Raw genomic sequence first — 16,193 nt, forward strand, 5'->3', positions numbered from 1 at the left:
AACACAAAATATCAATGGCAGAGCAATTTCATATGGCATGGATGAAAACACAAACACAAAAATGTTAAAGTCAGGAACCCAGATGCCACAGCTCCGCTACAACAGCACAGCAACTTCTGGATTACACTACAACTGCATGCTGCATACAAAGGCTCAATCTGTCTTCGTCACACCTTTCACCATTTGGCTGCAACAAGGTAACCACCAGCGTTTAAGAAGTGTTTGTTGTACCTGTTAAAGAAAAGAAAATTATTTTCGAGAAACACAACTGTGTACACATGCATACTCATTATAACAAAAGAATACAAAGAGTAACAGAAAACTACGCAGTCCAACAGAACAACTTTGATATCTGATTCAAAATTTCTATAGTAGCAGAGCAAATTGGTCTACTCTCTAGTCATGTTAACTAAATCTGTAGTACTTTGGCAAGACATTTTATCAAAATAATTACTTTTTCGTGTTGAATGGGGTGAGACGTAAGCCAAAAAACAGGCAGCGAGACACACGAGGCACGCCATTTCGGAAAAGTACAGGCACTTTCCAAGTCTGAGTAGAATGATTTGGCAAATTGGTTTCTACATGCTATATCACCTGTAAATTTTCACATCAACATTTTACATTCATTAACAATAGGAAATTAACAATAAATACCTTTTAATTTTCATCGTGAGGAGCGTGACAACCGACAACCTACTTCAGCTGCGTCTTGGAACAAAATGGCCGCTGAACGTCCCTGAAGACACTCGCGCTACCTGGTGGACATCATACAGTTGGGGTGTCAGAGATGTCCAACAGATGTCATAGGCGTCGTTGTTTTCATGTGATGGCGGATTGTTGTGTTGAGTGATTGTCAAAAGTTTTCCTATTTCTTCATGAAAATTACCGATGAATTCATCAGTAAATTCAAGTTCTTTTCTTTGCAACTTGTTTGTGATGTGATTTATTCCTTATGTGTGCTGGATCAAATTCAAAATTCAGGTCCTAGGAAGGAACGGGACAGGAAATTGATTATTGTTGATTGATTGCAGGATTTGATAGATTGTATTTTCTCTCATAGGTAAAGCTATGAAAAATATCATATCATCTAGGTCATGGGTAATCTTCTGGTTTATTATATTAATAGAGTTTGTGGAAGTGATGCTAGGCTACTTGTATGCTACTGTTTCCTGTCCCGTTCCTACAGGTTAGATTGAGGAATTTTGAATTTGATCCAGCACACCTAAGGAATAAATCACATCACAAACAAGTTGCAAAGAAAAGAACTTGAATTTACTGATGAATTCATCGGTAATTTTCATGAAGAAATAGGAAAACTTTTGACAATCACTCAACACAACAATCCGCCATCACATGAAAACAACGACGCCTATGACATCTGTTGGACATCTCTGACACCCCAACTGTATGATGTCCACCAGGTAGCGCGAGTGTCTTCAGGGACGTTCAGCGGCCATTTTGTTCCAAGACGCAGCTGAAGTAGGTTGTCGGTTGTCACGCTCCTCACGATGAAAATTAAAAGGTATTTATTGTTAATTTCCTATTGTTAATGAATGTAAAATGTTGATGTGAAAATTTACAGGTGATATAGCATGTAGAAACCAATTTGCCAAATCATTCTACTCAGACTTGGAAAGTGCCTGTACTTTTCCGAAATGGCGTGCCTCGTGTGTCTCGCTGCCTGTTTTTTGGCTTACGTCTCACCCCATTCAACACGAAAAAGTAATTATTTTGATAAAATGTCTTGCCAAAGTACTACAGATTTAGTTAACATGACTAGAGAGTAGACCAATTTGCTCTGCTACTATAGAAATTTTGAATCAGATATCAAAGTTGTTCTGTTGGACTGCGTAGTTTTCTGTTACTCTTTGTATTCTTTTGTTATAATGAGTATGCATGTGTACACAGTTGTGTTTCTCGAAAATAATTTTCTTTTCTTTAACAGGTACAACAAACACTTCTTAAACGCTGGTGGTTACCTTGTTGCAGCCAAATGGTGAAAGGTGTGACGAAGACAGATTGAGCCTTTGTATGCAGCATGCAGTTGTAGTGTAATCCAGAAGTTGCTGTGCTGTTGTAGCGGAGCTGTGGCATCTGGGTTCCTGACTTTAACATTTTTGTGTTTGTGTTTTCATCCATGCCATATGAAATTGCTCTGCCATTGATATTTTGTGTTGCTGCGTTAAAAGTTTGATCTGTTGTCTTTTGAGTTTCATTCAATCATGCAGTATACGACTGAGGCAACCTGATCAATGTCAGGTTTGAAACAGTTGAGAACTGCTAGATAAAACAAGCTTTCTGCACCAAACAAATAATAACTTGCATATAACTTGCATCATGTTATTATCGCGGTAGAGAAAGCGACAGGCCCCCCCCCCTGGGGGCCACAGGAAAAATGTATATGATGTATGTAAAATGTTATAAAAATAAATTTTGTATGCAATAAAATATTCGTATCAATCTTTTTCGCGATAAAATTTTTTAAAATTTCGTGTAAGGGGAATTTTTTTAAATTTTTTTTCAAAAACAAAAGTCTGGACTTAGCAGAAATAATTGGGTGGTGGATTTGCATTTTTAATAAAATAGTTCGTTGGACTTAGAATTTTAATGATAGAAAAGAATTTATAAAAAGGAGTTTAAATATTATTGAAATGTAAAAATATAAGAGTTTGAATTTTTATCAGTGTATTTGGCAAGATCAATTATTTGTAAGTTAACATAGCACTCAGAAATATTCTCACATCATGCAATTATCAGCAGGAGAAGGTATTTAACGAGATAATAGAAACATGTGATCTATCATTAAATCTTGTATTTCAGCAATCTTTCACAAATACAGAGAAATACTTCAGAACTTAGGTGTTTAGGTCGGAGCAGGTAATATAGTAATGAAAATTGCAATACATATGAACCTAATTTTGGTAGTTTGGAGCAGGGCAATACTTAAATTCGTCGATGTAGTAAACTAGGCAGCGTACGTAGTTGTGTAATAGGCGGCTTCTTCGGTGTAGTACTTGGGGGCTGCAGTGTTGAAGCTAGGTGTAGCGTAGGTCGTGGTGTAGTAGACTGGAGCATCAGTGTAGTATTTCTGTTCAACGTAGCACGAAAGAGCGGCTTTTGTGTAGCAAGTCGGGACTGCGTAATACTTGGCCGCCTCAGTTGTGGTTGTGTAGATCGGGGCAGAGAAGTACTTTGCCGCTTCGGTGTAGTACTCAACCGTCTTGGTGGAGACATCAGCGGGAGCCTCGGTGTAGCAGCTGGGAACAGAGTAGCATTTAGGAAAATCGGTGCAATAAGTAGCTGAGAACAGAGTAATACTTAGAAGCCTCGGTGTAGTAGGATGTGGCAGCATGCGTAGTCATGTAGTACTCCGTCACCTAGATGGAGTAGTAACTCAGGGAGAGTAATACTTCAGGGCATCAGTGTAGTGGCTCGGGGCAGCGTAAGTTGTGGTATAAAACTCCGGTGCTTTGGTGGTGTAGTACTTGAAGACATCGGCGCAGGAACTGTTGTTGCTTTAGTTGTGTAGGAAAGGCGGCGACGTTGCGGTTTGATTTCCGCCATACCAAGGAGACATCGCTACACCTGCAGTCAACCCAGTCATCAACTATGCAACACCCAACAGGAGCACGACGCCATAGTTGACTAAACAAAAATAAATTGAAACATTAATATTAAATATTAACAGGCATATTAACAAATAGAAAAAAATCTAATTGATACAAAACTCAATGTAAAAATAAGAATATTTACCCATGATTGCGAATCGGTTACACGATGAGGAAAGCAGTTGGTGACAGATAGGGCACTGCAGTTCGGGCACTTCTTTTTTTTTTGAAGACTCTTTTTACGCACAGTAATACTTCGGGACGTAGGTGTAGTAGCTCGGGGAAGCGCAGGTTGTAGTGTAGTACTTGAGCGCTTCAGTGTTGTAGTAATGCGGGGCCTCGGTGTAGTAGGCAGGGGTAGCTTACACAGACGTGTAGAATTCCGGTGCCTTAGTGATTTAGTACTTGGGAGCCTCGGTGTAGTAAACTAGGCAGCATACGTTGTTATAGGCGGCTTCTTCGGTGTAGTACTTGGGGGCTGCGGTGTAGCCTAGGTCGTGGTGTAGTGAACTGGAGCATCAGTGTAGTATTCCTGTTCAACGTAGTACGAAAGAGCAGCTTCTGTGCAGTAAGTCGGGACAGCGTAACACTTGGCCGCCTCATTTATCGTTGTGTAGATCGGGACAGAGTAGTACTTTGCCGCTTCGGTGTAGAAATCAGCGGGAGCCTTGGTGTAGCAGCTGGGAACAGAGTAGTATTTAGGAAAATCGGTGCAATAAGTAGATGAGAAGATTGTAATACTTAGGAGCCTCGGTGTATGAGCCTCGGAGGATGGGGCAGCATGCGTAGTCATCATCCGTCGCCTTGGTGGAGTAGTAACTCGGGGCAGAGTAATACTTCAGGGCGTCAGTGTAGTGGCTCGGGGCAGCGTAAATTGTGCTATTCAAGTCCGGTGCTTTAGTGGTGTAGTACTTGAAGACCTCGGTGCAGTAACTGGTCGTTGCGTAAGTTGCTTTTGGGTAGTAAGGCGGCGGCGTTGCGGTTTAGTATCCGACATACCAAGAAGACATCGGTAAACCAGTGGTCGACCCAGCCATCAATGATTCAACACACAACAGCAGCACTACGCCATAGTTTGCTAGACAATTATAAATTTTAACATAAATATTACATAATAACAGGCATACATAAACAAATAAAAAGAAGGATTGAAACCAAACTCTATGTAAAAGACAGAATATTTACCCATGGATGCGAAATGACAGACAGAGCGCTGCAGTTGTTGCCGTGTCGGAGATGCTCCCTCGACTGATTTACCTTCGCCTTTTCTCTCTCCTTTTATACGATTTTTTGATCACCCTCACCTTTTAAGCCTTGCGGCTATTGTAGCTACTTGAAAATGATGAAACACGTCCCGTTCTCACCCAACCTCTACACCACTGCATGGCACGTTTTATGTAATGATCTCCGTGACCTTCGAATGTGAAGGACAGGCAGACTGCCCTTTCCTTTTGCAGGTTGAAGTTTCTGGGGATGGGTCTACAACAACCAATATCAAAATGAATACCAAATGGTTATGTAACACATCCCGTTCTCACCCAACCTCTTTTTGACAAGTTTTACGTGCCTTTCCTTTTGCAGGTTGTCGTTGCTGGGGATGGGTCTACAACAACCAATATCAAAATGAATACCAAATGATTATGAAACACATCCCATTCTCACCCAACCTCTACACCACTGCATGACAAGTTTTACGTTCCTTTCCTTCTGCAGGTTTACGTTGCTGGGGATTGGAATGGGTCTACAACAACCAATATAAAAATTAATACCAAATGATTATGGCTTAAAACTCACTTTATACCAATTCAAATTAACAATGGTTCCTAAACTTTTCAGAGAAAGGTTTTCTACCTAATTAGACTTTTAGGAAATCCAAAGTAGCATTACCAATTACATTTGGCTGAAAATGTAGATCCGACACCTCAATTCCGCAATGAATTGAATTTGGAATACAATCATGGCCTACTAAACCCTAGGCCGGTGATCCTTTCGTTGAATCCTGAAAGGAGGAAAGAGCTCTAGCATTGCCAAGAGGCAGGACTCCCTGAAATCCGTGTTCCTCTTTGACACGTAGATGGCATTGCATGCCAGGTTTTCCTGCTAGATGGCGTTGTAATTCTTTTGCAGACGACTTTTGAACGTAAGAAAAATTGAATCGACTCACTCTCTTATGTAAACAATAATAACTAGCCTTATTGAAATTTAATACATTCAAAGTATACAACACTCCTAGGAGACGGTTTAACGAGTCAAACCATGTCTTCTAAAGAAAACACAGTTTCAGTGGGGCTGTTGACAGGTAACCAGAGTTGGAACTATTTTTACCTTCTGTCTTTTTAATTTAAAATTTTGTAATTTAACTTTCTTGTAAATTTACCTTCAATTATTTATGGGCAGTCAGTGATCGTTGCTTCCAAGGACTGACTACGGACACCAGCGGAGCCTGCGTGCGCAACTTGATTAATGAGGGTTCTCATCTAAAAGCCACCGTCATAGTTGAAGATTGCGTCCCTGATGAAATGGATGCCATACACACCATACTTACCAAATGGTGTGATGAGTTAAATGTCAATTTGATCTTCACTCTAGGAGGAACAGGTTTTTCACCAAGAGATGTAACACCAGAAGCAACTAAGACTATCATTGAAAGAGATGCTCCTGGACTCAGCTTGGCTATGATTAAGGCATCACTTGATATTACTCCTTTTGCTATGCTTTCCAGGCCTGTTTGTGGCATTAGAAAACAGAGTCTTATTATCAATTTACCTGGAAGTCCTAAGGCTGTAAAGGAATGTTTTCATATAGTATCCCCATCTTTGCAACATGCAGTAGATTTAATAACTGGAAGAAAAGAAGTTGCCGAAACTCATAAGAAGATGCAGTCTAGTGAAGCAGCTCCTATTAAAGAACATCATCATTCCTGCAGCCATCATCAATCAAGAAATCTTGAAGCAGTTGCATTCCGTCCAAGACATTCAAATTTTCCAATGATCAGTGTTAAAGAAGCACAAAACATCGTTTTTAATCATTGCAACATAATAGGATATGAAACAATTGATTACATGGAAAGCGTGGGACGTGTTTTGGCTGCGGATGTCTTCTCTACTGATCCTCTTCCTCCTTTTCCAGCTTCGATGAAAGATGGTTATGCTGTCATAGCTGCTGATGGCCAAGGTACAAGACAAGTAATTGGTGCGTCAATAGCCGGTTCACAGCCGGCAGAAGTAAATGTTGAAAGCGGTTTCTGTGCCAGGATCAGCACAGGTGCCCCTTTACCACCAGGAGCAGATTCTGTTGTTATGGTCGAGGATACAAAACTGATTTTGGCTTCTGAAGATGGCAGTGAAGAATTTCAAATCGAAATAATGGCTTCAGTCAAGCATGGTCAAGAGATTCGTCCAATTGGTTGCGATATCAAAGAAGGAGAAATCGTACTAGAGCAAGGAACTATTCTAACTCCTACAGATGTAGGAATTCTTGCCACAGTTGGACAAACGAAAATCAAAGTCTACGCTTTACCAATCTTGGCCGTACTGTCCACTGGCAATGAATTACAAGAGAGTCAAGCCGACTTGCAACGTGGACGCATCCGGGATAGTAACCGACCAGCATTATTGAGTTTTCTAAAGCAACAAGGATTTCCTGTCGTCGACGCTGGGATAGCCGAAGACCATCCAGAGGCACTCTATCAACGCATTAACGCGGCCTTTGAAAAGGCAGATGTCCTAGTCTCTACAGGAGGAGTTTCTATGGGGGAGATGGATTTACTTCGCCATGTTTTAGTCAACAAATTCGGAGCCGTTGTCCATTTTGGTCGTGTAGATATGAAACCTGGGAAACCAACCACTTTTGCTTCTTGTGAGCACAATGGAAAGAAAAAATTTGTCTTTGCCTTACCAGGTAATCCTGTTTCGGCCATAGTGACATGTCATCTCTACGTCATTCCAGCTTGTAGAAAATTGTCTGGTCGCAAACGATATCTTCCCACCACGATAAAGGCAGAATTGTCGAGTTCCACTGGCTATATTCCTCTCGATTTTCGACCAGAATACCATCGCGTGAATGTTCAGTGGCATCACGAGAAATCTATTCCGTATGCCATGTCCACTGGAAATCAACAAAGCAGTCGTCTTCTAAGTATGAATCGGGCTAACGGACTAGCAATTTTGCCTTCCAAAACAACAGAAATGTCAAGTATTTCTAATGGAACAATTGTGGATGTAATTGTGATCGATCAATTATAAGTTACATTATGTTGGAAGCAATAAACAAAATCCAGCACCTATCGTTTTTGGGCTTCCTTTTACTCGGTTTGAGTTATGTATTTTGAACTGTAATACTTAACGCCATTGATGTTTGAAGATCTTGCGTACTTTGTCAGCAATGCTGCAACATTCAGATTATTATCAGTCAGTGGCCTGGAAAAGGTAGAAAAAAAATACATAAATAAATAATGAAAATTTTACTTTTTTGCATTTTGAAAAAATTAAATTAGGTATAAACATACTGGACATAAGGTGTAATAGCTTGTAAGGTCCATTTCGTCCTGTTACGAAACAAAATGTCCAATCGTTCGTTGATATCCTCTGGTAATTCGAACTCGGGTAAATATTTAACTAACGAAGGAGTTGAATCGTAGTCAACAAGGGCGACGCCGTTTAAATCTTCTTCGTTTGCCGTCACTCCCACTGGCATTGACTGTTGCCAGGCGGTGAAAAAGTCTTTGCTATCAAATGCTCTTAATTCCGGCAAGAGATACAGAGCAAATAATTGAGAGACAGCTGCAGATTTCCACTTGAGACTATCATCATCCACTTCCATGAAGAGCGACATGCATTTAGAATTGACGTCGGCAATATCGTACAACCCCATCCAATCTTCAACATTAAGGGGTGTTACTTCTTCTAGGCTAAGTTGTTTCTCCCTTAGTATGGAATCTAGGTATGAAACCCAACCAAATAAAAAGCCAACATCTAGCAATCGCCACTTCCCTCTTATTTTAGCTGCAGGAATTTCTTCAAGACGATTGATGATTTCCTCTTCACTTGCTTGGATAATATTTTTTAGTTCTGTAAAAGATAACCCAACAGCATCTTTACTTAATTCAGAATTTTTCCCTTTATAAGGATATTTGGCTAAAGCATTTCTGAGTGATTGAAGCTTTGGTTTGGTAAGCCTCATCTCATAGTAAGTGTGATAGACACCAAAAACCTAAACATATGGTAAAAGAAAAAGGTATAAGTTAATGTATCAAAATTGCAAAGAGGATATTTACTTCTTGTTTTTTCAGAGTCCTTGATTCAGTTGCTTCAATAAGCTTTCCATGGTTCAGTGATGGCATAAGAAGCAAACTATTTGATGTCTCGGCTTCTTTAAATTCAAATGTTTTGGAATTGCTACATACTACAACGTGAGCATCTTCACCACCTTTTATAAACAGACTTTCACAATGATAAGTAACATTAAGAAATAGATTTAGAAATGTTTCAAGTGTATGTTACCATTCACCACTCTTGATATACTCCAGTGTGTCTTTATTCACTTCTAATAACTTCACTTGCTTTGAGTCTAAAATCTGGGGAATGAATTGCAAAACATGACTTTCTTTTTTTATATCGGACTCTGTTAATTTTGCCAAGTTTAAAATTGTATTGACTTGTTGAAGAGTTCTTTCCATTTTTCTGTGTTCTAGCAGACTAATTTCTTGATTTCCCGCTCAGAATGAGACATCTAGCGCTGATATATTAAGCCTTAGTTGAGATGGTAAAAAAAAAAAAAAACAATGTCCAAAATATTTTGCTTTTTTATATCGATAGCCAATGCCAATTGCCAAGTTAAGTTATTCTCTTTTGCGTCAGAGACAAATCAAGTCTTTTTATCATTAAGCTACCGCCTGTCGTACCTTCAGTTGTGTTAAAATACTGGTGCCTTTTTAAATCGTGATTAAATAGAAGGGGACGACGGACGATCTTTGGTCATTTAGGTTATTTGTATCACAGTCAATCTTATCATTTGTAAGTATGTACTATATAACATCGTAAGATGTTGTATGACAATGCATTATGAATATCATATTTATTCAAGGTCTGTCTCCTTAATCTATTTTTGTGAACTTTAACCATCTATCCACTGTTATAGGCAGTCATTTCATGGCTACTACTACAGTTGGAGTGGTTCGTGGACTTCCTCACAAAATATTGAATTCTAAACATGTTCTGAGTACTGCACCTAGGGTAAACTTACTAATACTACACCTAGTTATCTTATATCTGTATTCACTTGTAAATTAGAGATATACTTTTGTCAACAGGTTTCTTTCTACTCATCAAGTACCAGCTCAATGTCTGAAAAAACTTCACACTATGCAAAACTGCCATCTTTGCCTGTTCCAAAGCTTAACCAAACCTTGGAACAATACATAAGGTGAAACCAATAAATCTGTTAGTTTATATAAAACTTGAATCATTTTATTTGTAGGACTGTGAAACCCTTATTGACAAAAGATGAGTTTGTCATTACAGAGCAAGTGGCAAAGAACTTTGGTGCTCCTGGTGGTGTAGGGGAAAAGCTACAGCATATGCTGGAAGAAAAAGGGGCAAAGGAAAAAAATTGGGTACAAAAACTTGGATGATAACATTTCATCACCAAACTATAAAACATATTTTTAATTATTTTACACAGCTTAGTGAATGGTGGCTTGATTCAGCATATTTAAGCTACAGGCTCCCAGTACTAGTTCATTCCAATCCTGCTTTAGTCTTCCCTAAACAGAGCTTTTCTTCTCAAAACGAACAATTAACTTATGCAGCCAAGCTCATTATTGGAGCGCTTCGCTATAAAGCAATAATCGATGGGTAGGTTCATCTGTAGATCAGTTTTGTTCTGATCTGAAAAAAAAAACCCTTCCTTATCACAAATGTGTTTATTCTAGAGCAAAATTGGAACAAGACTATTTGGGGAAAAGCCCACTGGACATGTCGCAATATGTATAATAGTGTTTTTTGTATTAAAAATTTACTGCTTGTTTATAATTAACACATTGTTAGACCAAAGTATTCAGTGGATGTCGGATTCCCGGATTAACAGTAGACAGTATTCGTCACACATCAGGATCTAACCACATCATCGTTGTTCACAACAACCACGTAAATAAGTTGTTGTTTATTTGATAAACATGAAATATAATTTCCAAATTTTCCTTAGTTTTTTAAAATGGTGGTATATGGGGGAGATGGACAAATGCTGGATGATAACGATATTCTCAACGGATTGATGCACATAGTTAAGAACTCTACTGGCCCTGCGGATGGTGTTGGATTTTTGACGACGGAATGCAGAAATGTTTGGGGCATAGTTAATCAAGAATTGAAAAAAGGTTTAAAAATTATTCACAATTTTGTTATATCCGTAACATAATAACTAATTTACCCCCCTCCTCCTACATCAAAGACCCTTTGAACAGTGCGTCTTTACAAGCAATTGAAGATTCCATTTTCGTCATGTGCCTTGACAAGGCGAGCAAGGTCGAGAACGATGCTACAGCTAGCAGTCGCGTGGCTTTGCAACTACTTCACGGTTATGGGGCGGAAAATAATTCGGGAAATCGTTGGTTCGACAAAACTTTGCAGGTAAATTATTCTATCGACAACTACATGACCTTTTAATGTGAAACATTTCTTGCATTTAATTTCTGAAGCTCATTGTGAGTGAAGATGGAGTAAATGGCCTCTGTTATGAGCATGCTCCTACTGAAGGACCCCCAATTGCTAACCTTGCTGATTTCATAGTAAATTACGCGTAAGTATTGTGAATGAAAAAATTTAATTGTTTCCTTATAAATTTGTCGTCGAATTTACGCAGAAAGGGGAAAACAGTGGACAATAATAAAGGGCGTTCAACTCCTAAATCTGAACTACTAACCTTTAACTTGTCTGCTTCCGTTGATGAGGCTGTACGATTGGCTAAGCGGAACGTGGACATATTGGTTCAAGATGTTCAAATGAATTCCTTCACCTTTGATAAATTTGGAAAAGAAGATATTAAAGCACTCAAATTCAGCCCGGATAGTTTTATACAAATAGCAATTCAAATGGCATTTATCAGGTATGAATAGCGTTTGTTTTTTTGTGTTAAAAATTTAAAATTAATTAGTTGGGTGTAGGCTACATGGACATCCTGCTGCTCACTATGAATCTGCTTCGACTCGAAGATTCCATGGAGGACGAACAGAGACTATTCGAAGCTGTTTACCAGAGATCGTTGATTTTGCAAAAGTCCATTTGAAACCAAACCAAAGTCCCCAAGAAAAATATAAAGCTCTACAAACAGCCATTACTGCCCACAAAGCATATGTCGGAATGGTAATTACCGTGAATAGTTTAAATCAAAACATTACTACTAATGATTCTCTACTCCCATAATAACAGGCTATAAATGGCCAGGGTATTGACCGACATCTTTTAGGTTTGAAAAAGCTTGCTATAGAAAATGGAATTGATATCCCTACATTGTATCTTGATCCTGGTTATTCAACATCAAATAATTGGCGTTTGTCAACCAGTCAAGTACGTTTTCCCATTTTTATGAATTTTTGAACTAGTAGAAGTAAGTTAGAAAATTGTTTCTGTAGGTTGCAGCTGTCAATGATATGGTCATGTGTTATGGACCAGTTGCACCAGATGGATGTAAGCATCAGTAAAAGTACAGTAAACATATTATGTTATTAAACACTAAGCTTCGTGTTCTAATTAGATGGATGCTGCTACAACCCTCGTCGTGATGGAATAAATTTTGCTGTTTCTGCCTTCAATTCAAATCCCACCACATGTGCCAACAAGTTTGGAGAAACACTCAAGGGTTGTCTGGAAGAAATCAGGAATATTGCTACAAGTTCTATGCAAAGTAGTTTATAAATTCTATTCTATTTTAAGAGTATTGTTCCACATACAAGTCATGCTTTTAATTGGGTCTTATAGTTAATTGATGCTTTGTATAACACTTTCGGTTAATAATAAATAGGGTTGGATGCACATCAATGGTAAAATATTCTATCTTCTTAGATTATTAGTTGAGCAAAAATTGAGTTACCTTGTGGGTGTAGTTCCTAGTTCCACAGTCATTGCAATAGTTGGACACTTATTAAGACATTTAAAAAGGTTTTTCTTTTACATCTCTTTCGTTTAATTTTGCATGTACTCGCTACTCGGATTCCGTAACTGTAGAGGGACACGTGGTAGCAAACCTTGAAAATTGCCGATTAAAAAAGTGGACGACAAGCCGTTCATGCGACCAATTGAATAAAATCAATCCTATCATAATTTAATGCCCAAGTTTAACCGAAGTCTTTGCATCAGCCAGTCACAACTGAACGAACTAACAACTAAGTCAAGAATAAGACCAAAACAAAACAAAACCGTCTGCAATCCGGGGTTGCATTTTACAACAAATCAATATTAGAAATAAATTAATGATTTTTAAATATAAAAAAGAAGGCAAAAATTTGTCTTCGTACAACTGTATTTTTCATTTATCCGCGTATGGATCAGGAATACATTTAATCGCAAAGTAACATTCAAACATCTTGACAACTCAAATAGACTAGGCAACTCGCATAGTGATTTTAGAAAAGGTATTAAAAAAGTTTGATCAAGTTCAGTTTAATAAGTTTAGTAAGAAATTCAGAGATTAATCAACTTCTTCAATGGTTGGGCCACCAGCTCCACCACGGGGAGGAGCACCTCCAGCGGCTCCTGGCATACCACCAGGCATTCCTCCTGGCGGTGCTCCACCGGCTGCGTACAACTTGGTGATGATGGGCTTGCAAACTCCTTCAATTTCCTTGAGCTTGTGCTCAAATTCTTCTTTATCGGCAAGCTGATTAGCGTCCAGCCACTTGATAGCTTCGCTGCATTTGTCCAACACGGTCTGGCGATCAGACTCCGGAATCTTATCCTTGACCTTGTCATCTTCCATTGTCTGCTTCATGTTAAAGCAATAAGATTCGAGAGCATTCTTGGCCGATACTCGTTCACGCTGCTTCTCATCTTCATCACGGTACTTGTCGGCATCGTTGACCATGCGCTCGATCTCTTCCTTCGACAGACGACCCTTGTCGTTTGTAATCGTGATCTTGTTTTCGCGACCAGTTGATTTGTCGGCAGCAGTCACGTTCAAGATACCGTTAGCATCGATATCGAAGGTAACTTCAATCTGGGGAACACCTCGTGGTGCGGGAGGGATTCCAGTCAATTCGAATTTTCCCAGCAGATTGTTGTCCTTGGTCATCGCTCGTTCTCCTTCGTACACCTGGATCAGCACACCGGGTTGATTGTCAGCATAGGTGGTGAAAACCTGAGTTTGCTTTGTCGGAATGGTGGTGTTTCGCTTGATGAGGGATGTCATCACACCGCCTGCAGTTTCAATGCCCAAGGATAGAGGAGCAACGTCGAGCAGCAGCAGATCTTGAACAGCCTCAGACTTGTCTCCGTGAAGGATAGCAGCTTGGACTGCAGCGCCATAGGCGACAGCTTCATCAGGGTTGATAGACTTGTTCAACTCCTTTCCGTTGAAGAAATCTTGCAACATCTTCTGAATCTTGGGAATACGAGTTGAACCTCCGACCAGAACGATTTCGTGAATTTGAGCCTTGTCCATCTTGGCATCACGAAGGGCCTTTTCTACAGGTTCCAAGGTTCCGCGGAAAAGATCGGCGCAAAGTTCTTCAAAACGAGCCCTCGTAATGCTGGTGTAGAAGTCGATACCCTCAAAGAGCGAGTCGATCTCAATTGAGGCCTGGCTGGAAGAAGAAAGCGTTCGCTTAGCACGCTCGCAAGCTGTGCGAAGACGACGAAGAGCTCGTGGGTTGGATGACAGATCCTTCTTGTGTTTTCGGTTGAATTCTTGTACAAAGTGGTTGACCATTCGGTTGTCAAAATCTTCACCACCCAAATGAGTATCTCCAGCTGTAGACTTGACCTCGAAAATTCCTTCCTCAATGGTGAGCATGGAAACATCGAAGGTACCGCCTCCAAGATCGAAGATCAGGACATGGCGTTCGCCAGTGACCTTTTTATCAAGACCTATAGAATAAATAAGAAAAGATAAATATCTCATCCTTCCTGTTAAATATGAAGCATTAAATTCCATACCATAAGCAATAGCTGCAGCAGTGGGCTCGTTGATGATGCGAAGGACATTCAAGCCTGAAATAGTTCCAGCATCTTTTGTTGCCTGACGTTGGGAATCGTTGAAGTAGGCAGGAACAGTGATGACAGCATCCGTCACCTTCTGTCCAAGATAAGCTTCGGCTGTTTCCTTCATCTTCACAAGCACCATAGACGAGACCTCTTCCGGTGAGAAAGTTTTGGTTTCGCCCTTGTATTCAACCTGGATTTTCGGCTTTCCTCCATCGCTAACCACTTTGAAAGGCCAATGCTTCATATCGCTCTGAACGCAAGCATCTTCAAAACGACGACCGATCAAACGTTTGGCATCTATCAATAAAATCAGAACGGTTAGAACATGAATTTGAAATGAGTATGGAGAAAATCAATTAATCTTACCAAAAACTGTGTTGATTGGGTTCATGGCAACCTGATTTTTAGCGGCATCTCCAATCAAACGTTCAGTATCGGTAAAGGCAACATACGATGGAGTTGTACGGTTGCCCTGGTCGTTGGCGATAATCTCCACTTTACCATGTTGGAATACTCCTACACATGAGTAGGTAGTACCCAGATCAATACCAATGCAGGGTGCTTTCTTGGCCATGTCTAACAGAAAATAAAACAAAATCAGTCTACGAAACACAAAAAATCCAATAACAATTCTATGCAAACAATTCCAAAATAATCACATGTAGCAAAACACGAGAACAGTAATTAGAAGTATGATTTCTTACCTTTTTTCAAATTTTACTTTTTCTTTCAAGAAAAAATGTGTACTTTGTAGAGTTGCTTGGGTAGAAGCACGTGGTATCTTTCGTCTTGTTCTCTTGCTTTCTGGGCTCGAACTGCTTTACTCAACTGATGGAAACGCTGCCTATATATCCAAATCAAACGATTTCTAGTTCTTTCTGAAATGCCCGACACTCGTGTGAATCCTAGGCAATGTGGCAACGACGACGTTCTGGAAGCTACTAGAAAAATATTTCTATTGGCTGGCAGACGCCGGCTAGAAAGTGATTCATAGTAAAAAGGCGGGCAAGTGGCTAAGCTCCGCCCCTTGAGAACATTCGAGATTCTAAAAAAACGAGATTTTCAACGTAAGATAAACGTTTATCGTGACTGTAAATATTTTTTGTGAATTATTGCAGTAACCAAACTGAAAATTAAGTCTGGTCAAGTTCGATTATGCAATGATTACGTGCAGAGCTTCTCTGAAAAACATTGAGAAAGCAACATGAATGACATTATTCGAATCACAAAAATACATTTCTGTGATTTCTCTTATTACCTGGAAGAAACTGTTGGCGATTAAGGATTTGCTGTTTTCAGAAAAAAACGACGAAGATCAGTCGTTATCCCCTTGTTGGTAAAAATTCTCAGCAAAAGAATTTTCCATGGCCATTTAGAGTTAAAGAGAAAT

The 16,193-nt window shown here is 39.5% G+C and overlaps 5 protein-coding genes and 2 long non-coding RNA genes across 11 annotated transcripts; 3 read left to right on the top strand and 4 right to left on the bottom strand.

The window, feature by feature from the left end:
- Window positions 1–82: 82 nt before the first annotated feature.
- LOC124188920 lies at window positions 83–958 on the bottom strand. Its single transcript, XR_006872531.1, has 3 exons — window positions 655–958; window positions 455–594; window positions 83–231 (listed from the first exon to the last, which is right to left on the bottom strand). It is a non-coding gene; the product is annotated as an uncharacterized LOC124188920 (long non-coding RNA).
- A 295-nt stretch (window positions 959–1,253) lies between these two features.
- LOC124188919 lies at window positions 1,254–2,093 on the top strand. The gene is made up of 3 exons (XR_006872530.1): window positions 1,254–1,522; window positions 1,583–1,722; window positions 1,946–2,093. It is a non-coding gene; the product is annotated as an uncharacterized LOC124188919 (long non-coding RNA).
- Window positions 2,094–2,797: 704 nt separating this feature from the next.
- Window positions 2,798–3,842, bottom strand: LOC124188921. The gene is made up of 3 exons (XM_046581860.1): window positions 3,754–3,842; window positions 3,319–3,645; window positions 2,798–3,257 (listed from the first exon to the last, which is right to left on the bottom strand). The coding sequence occupies exons 2-3, from the start codon at window positions 3,360–3,362 to the stop codon at window positions 2,966–2,968; spliced, it is 336 nt and encodes a 111-aa protein (XP_046437816.1). The 5' UTR covers window positions 3,363–3,645; window positions 3,754–3,842; the 3' UTR covers window positions 2,798–2,965.
- A 1,880-nt stretch (window positions 3,843–5,722) lies between these two features.
- Window positions 5,723–7,895, top strand: LOC124206322 (gephyrin-like). Its single transcript, XM_046604069.1, has 2 exons — window positions 5,723–5,907; window positions 6,006–7,895. The coding sequence occupies exons 1-2, from the start codon at window positions 5,865–5,867 to the stop codon at window positions 7,850–7,852; spliced, it is 1,890 nt and encodes a 629-aa protein (XP_046460025.1). The 5' UTR covers window positions 5,723–5,864; the 3' UTR covers window positions 7,853–7,895.
- On the bottom strand, window positions 7,806–9,391 carry LOC124206330 (sister chromatid cohesion protein DCC1-like). Its single transcript, XM_046604081.1, has 4 exons — window positions 9,110–9,391; window positions 8,884–9,049; window positions 8,116–8,819; window positions 7,806–8,026 (listed from the first exon to the last, which is right to left on the bottom strand). Exons 1-4 carry the CDS (start codon window positions 9,283–9,285, stop codon window positions 7,912–7,914), a joined length of 1,161 nt encoding a protein of 386 aa, XP_046460037.1. The 5' UTR covers window positions 9,286–9,391; the 3' UTR covers window positions 7,806–7,911.
- On the top strand, window positions 9,389–13,176 carry LOC124206287 (carnitine O-acetyltransferase-like). Of its 5 annotated transcripts, none has more exons than XM_046604024.1 (16): window positions 9,389–9,622; window positions 9,693–9,841; window positions 9,919–10,031; window positions 10,086–10,221; window positions 10,290–10,462; window positions 10,540–10,594; window positions 10,655–10,753; window positions 10,812–10,983; window positions 11,058–11,236; window positions 11,305–11,405; window positions 11,469–11,711; window positions 11,770–11,968; window positions 12,035–12,172; window positions 12,238–12,292; window positions 12,360–12,509; window positions 12,830–13,176. In XM_046604024.1, exons 2-16 carry the CDS (start codon window positions 9,758–9,760, stop codon window positions 12,928–12,930), a joined length of 1,998 nt encoding a protein of 665 aa, XP_046459980.1. In that variant the 5' UTR covers window positions 9,389–9,622; window positions 9,693–9,757; the 3' UTR covers window positions 12,931–13,176. The 5 variants fall into 5 exon arrangements, with proteins under 5 accessions (XP_046459980.1, XP_046459987.1, XP_046459993.1 ...); XM_046604031.1 differs by having other exon boundaries at window positions 9,477–9,622; window positions 9,747–9,841; XM_046604037.1 differs by having other exon boundaries at window positions 9,499–9,626.
- LOC124206314 (heat shock 70 kDa protein cognate 4-like) lies at window positions 13,107–15,769 on the bottom strand. Its single transcript, XM_046604060.1, has 4 exons — window positions 15,508–15,769; window positions 15,170–15,379; window positions 14,756–15,100; window positions 13,107–14,686 (listed from the first exon to the last, which is right to left on the bottom strand). Exons 2-4 carry the CDS (start codon window positions 15,375–15,377, stop codon window positions 13,293–13,295), a joined length of 1,947 nt encoding a protein of 648 aa, XP_046460016.1. The 5' UTR covers window positions 15,378–15,379; window positions 15,508–15,769; the 3' UTR covers window positions 13,107–13,292.
- Window positions 15,770–16,193: the final 424 nt, after the last annotated feature.

This window comes from Daphnia pulex, chromosome 2 (assembly GCF_021134715.1).
Source record: "Daphnia pulex isolate KAP4 chromosome 2, ASM2113471v1".
NCBI lineage: Eukaryota > Metazoa > Arthropoda > Branchiopoda > Diplostraca > Daphniidae > Daphnia > Daphnia pulex.

Bases quoted from the DNA above. Each gene is read 5' to 3' on its own strand.
- LOC124188921 (XM_046581860.1), bottom strand. From the start codon at position 3,362: ATGACTACGCATGCTGCCACATCCTACTACACCGAGGCTTCTAA. The intron at 3,258-3,318 runs GTATTACTCTGT...CTCTGTTCCCAG, and splicing joins TACTACACCGAGGCTTCTAA to CTGCTACACCGAGGCTCCCG.
- LOC124206314 (XM_046604060.1), bottom strand. From the start codon at position 15,377: ATGGCCAAGAAAGCACCCTGCATTGGTATTGATCTGGGTACTACCTAC. The intron at 15,101-15,169 runs GTAAGATTAATT...TTTTATTGATAG, and splicing joins CCCAATCAACACAGTTTTTG to ATGCCAAACGTTTGATCGGT. The intron at 14,687-14,755 runs GTATGGAATTTA...TTTATTCTATAG, and splicing joins TGCTGCAGCTATTGCTTATG to GTCTTGATAAAAAGGTCACT.
- LOC124206330 (XM_046604081.1), bottom strand. From the start codon at position 9,285: ATGGAAAGAACTCTTCAACAAGTCAATACAATTTTAAACTTGGCAAAA. The intron at 9,050-9,109 runs GTAACATACACT...TCATTGTGAAAG, and splicing joins TATATCAAGAGTGGTGAATG to TCTGTTTATAAAAGGTGGTG. The intron at 8,820-8,883 runs GTAAATATCCTC...CCATATGTTTAG, and splicing joins GGACTCTGAAAAAACAAGAA to GTTTTTGGTGTCTATCACAC.
- LOC124206287 (XM_046604017.1), top strand. From the start codon at position 9,671: ATGAATATCATATTTATTCAAG. The intron at 11,237-11,304 runs GTAAATTATTCT...TAATTTCTGAAG, and splicing joins GGTTCGACAAAACTTTGCAG to CTCATTGTGAGTGAAGATGG. The intron at 12,293-12,359 runs GTAAGCATCAGT...TGTTCTAATTAG, and splicing joins ACCAGTTGCACCAGATGGAT to ATGGATGCTGCTACAACCCT.
- LOC124206322 (XM_046604069.1), top strand. From the start codon at position 5,865: ATGTCTTCTAAAGAAAACACAGTTTCAGTGGGGCTGTTGACAG. The intron at 5,908-6,005 runs GTAACCAGAGTT...ATTTATGGGCAG, and splicing joins TTCAGTGGGGCTGTTGACAG to TCAGTGATCGTTGCTTCCAA.